This window comes from Myotis brandtii, unplaced genomic scaffold (genome assembly GCF_000412655.1).
Source record: "Myotis brandtii unplaced genomic scaffold, ASM41265v1 scaffold105, whole genome shotgun sequence".
NCBI lineage: Eukaryota > Metazoa > Chordata > Mammalia > Chiroptera > Vespertilionidae > Myotis > Myotis brandtii.
Window position 1 is genome coordinate 8,206,651 of NW_005353538.1, and position 2,177 is coordinate 8,208,827.

At 53.7% G+C, this 2,177-nt stretch overlaps 1 protein-coding gene across 1 annotated transcript in view; it reads right to left on the reverse strand.

Moving 5' to 3' along the window:
- Positions 1 to 700: 700 nt before the first annotated feature.
- TMPRSS5 (transmembrane protease, serine 5) overlaps positions 701 to 2,177 on the reverse strand; it is a 3,867-nt gene continuing 2,390 nt past the window's right edge. Inside the window, 2 exon segments of the mRNA XM_014540147.1 lie at positions 701 to 793; positions 2,098 to 2,174. Of these exon segments, the coding sequence (XP_014395633.1) occupies positions 701 to 793; positions 2,098 to 2,174 (170 nt within the window).

The window sequence follows — 2,177 nt, forward strand, 5'->3', positions numbered from 1 at the left end:
GTGCTATTGCTACAGGCTAACTGCACTTCCTTGGGTAAGCACCATGAACAATCCATTGCAGTTTTTAGAAACAAGATGCCAATTGCATTTCAATTGCTCAGAGGAGAGCCCGGAGAAGCTTAACCAGGAAAGTGCTGAGCATCACCGCAGAAGGAAAGCTCCCCGAGCCCCAAGGCTCGGTTCCGGAACAGGAGCTAAGAGCTAAGGAGAGATGGGTCTTGTGGGGAAGCCAGAACTCCCTGAGACAGCGGTGACTTGTGTTTCTCAGACTTGCATCATCTCAGCACCGAGGAGGCTGGGTAGCATCCTGCACGCAGATTTAACAAATGTAAAGAATTAAATAAGTACATGCCAAAAGCCTAGAGAGATGAGCAGGAGTCAGTTCCAGAGCTTTAAGAAACATGTATGAAAGGGAAATTGTAATTCTATGAGAGAGAGAGAGGAGAGAGAGAGAGAGAGAGAGACTCTGAACGGTGACCATACAACCCTTTTATTAAAGGAGTTCCTTTAATAAAAGAACTCCTTGGACCAGTTCACAGAACTGTCATTTAAAACCAACACCCTATTCCAACACCAACCAGAGTGTCCTTCCAGTGTCCCCACTCCTACCCCTGCCCCAGGAGGGCCAGTCAGAGCCAGGTAAGAACAGGAAGTAGGTGAGACCAACCGTGGAGAGTGGGGAGGATCCTGACTCCATGGCTTAATCTGGACTGTCCAGCCTTGACCCCATCTCCCCAGGAGCCTCCAGGGCCAGGGGCTCCTCTAAGGAGGCACTGCTCCCACCACCACCCACCTGAGAGCACAGGGAGGAGGCAGGCCCCGGGTATCCCTGAGCATCCTCCCAAGTGATGGGCACAGGGGCTGGGAGGGGAGAGGGCAGAAGGCAGCTTCCAGCTGCTTCCAGTAGCCTCTTCCTCTCCAGCTCCTCCCCGACATCCATCGGCTCCCTTCATGGTCCCAACCTTGACCATCCTTCCTCTTGTTGCTGGGGCTCTCTGGTGAGATAGAGGGTCTAGAAATCAGGGCCCAAGGGGAGAGGCCCTACCCCCAGAGGCTGGCCAGTGGGTGGCCACTGTGTCGTGTGCGGTAATAGGATACATGTATTCATATCTTCTGCACCAGGGTCCGCTTCTCCTCCATCTGTGGACCTGCCAGAGACGCCAAAACAGGAGGCTGCTCTGCAGTGAGGAGGAGGAAAGGGCAGGGCTGGGGGAGGGAGTCCTGAGCTGACAGAGAAGGGAGCTGGATCCCCCCACTAGCGGAGTAACTTTTATTTTAATAAATCACTTAACCATTCAGAACCTGCATTTCTACTTCTATCAAGTGGGCTAACAATACTCGCTTCTCTGGGCTTTTTGTAAGGTTTGAGTGAGAAGTTGGAGGCACGTGTCCACGTGTCCCCCGTAATCCATCAAACTTGTTATCCACCACCCACCCCATGCCCGACCTGCAGAGTTTTCCCGCGCCACACCCTGCCTTTATAACGTACTGGATACAAATAACGTGTTGCTATACACATTATCTCACTAGGCCCTCCCTCGGAACAGATGGAGGTGAGTGACTTGCCCAGTGTCACACAAGAATGGGTTGCCAAACCCAAACTGCTAAACGCTGAGCTCTGCCCCCAGCGTGGGGAATGCAGGCACTAGTAACTGCCTTAGAAACCAGGGCGAGTGGTGGTCAGCAATACGTCCATAGAGAAGCCCAGGCCCACTCGCTCCAACCTAGGACTCCGCAGGCCGTGTACAGCTCTGGCCATATTTAATCCTCACGCTAGCATGCAAGAGCGCCATGGTGGCTATTACCCGGCAACGGAGGGTTACCAAGTTAGGAACTTGCCAAAGGTCACCCAGTCAATGGCAGATCGGGGCTATAATACACACTCAGGTCGGCTTTTCCCCAGCCAGTGCTTACGTGGGTAGAAATCCAGTGGATTTGGCGTTCTCTGCATCATTTCCTTTTCCTCTTACTCTGGGGAGCATTCCTTTGCCCCTCCCCCACCCCAGCCAGGCCCAGGCCTAAGGGGTAAGGGTCACAGTTTCTGAGGGACAGGTCCTTTACAAACCTCCCCTCCCCACCCTGGCCCCCCACACTCACCCGCACCATGTCATGGATCCAGTCCAAAAGCTCAGCAACTCTGGCATAGACCCCAGGGTGCTTGGGCTCTGCACAGCCTC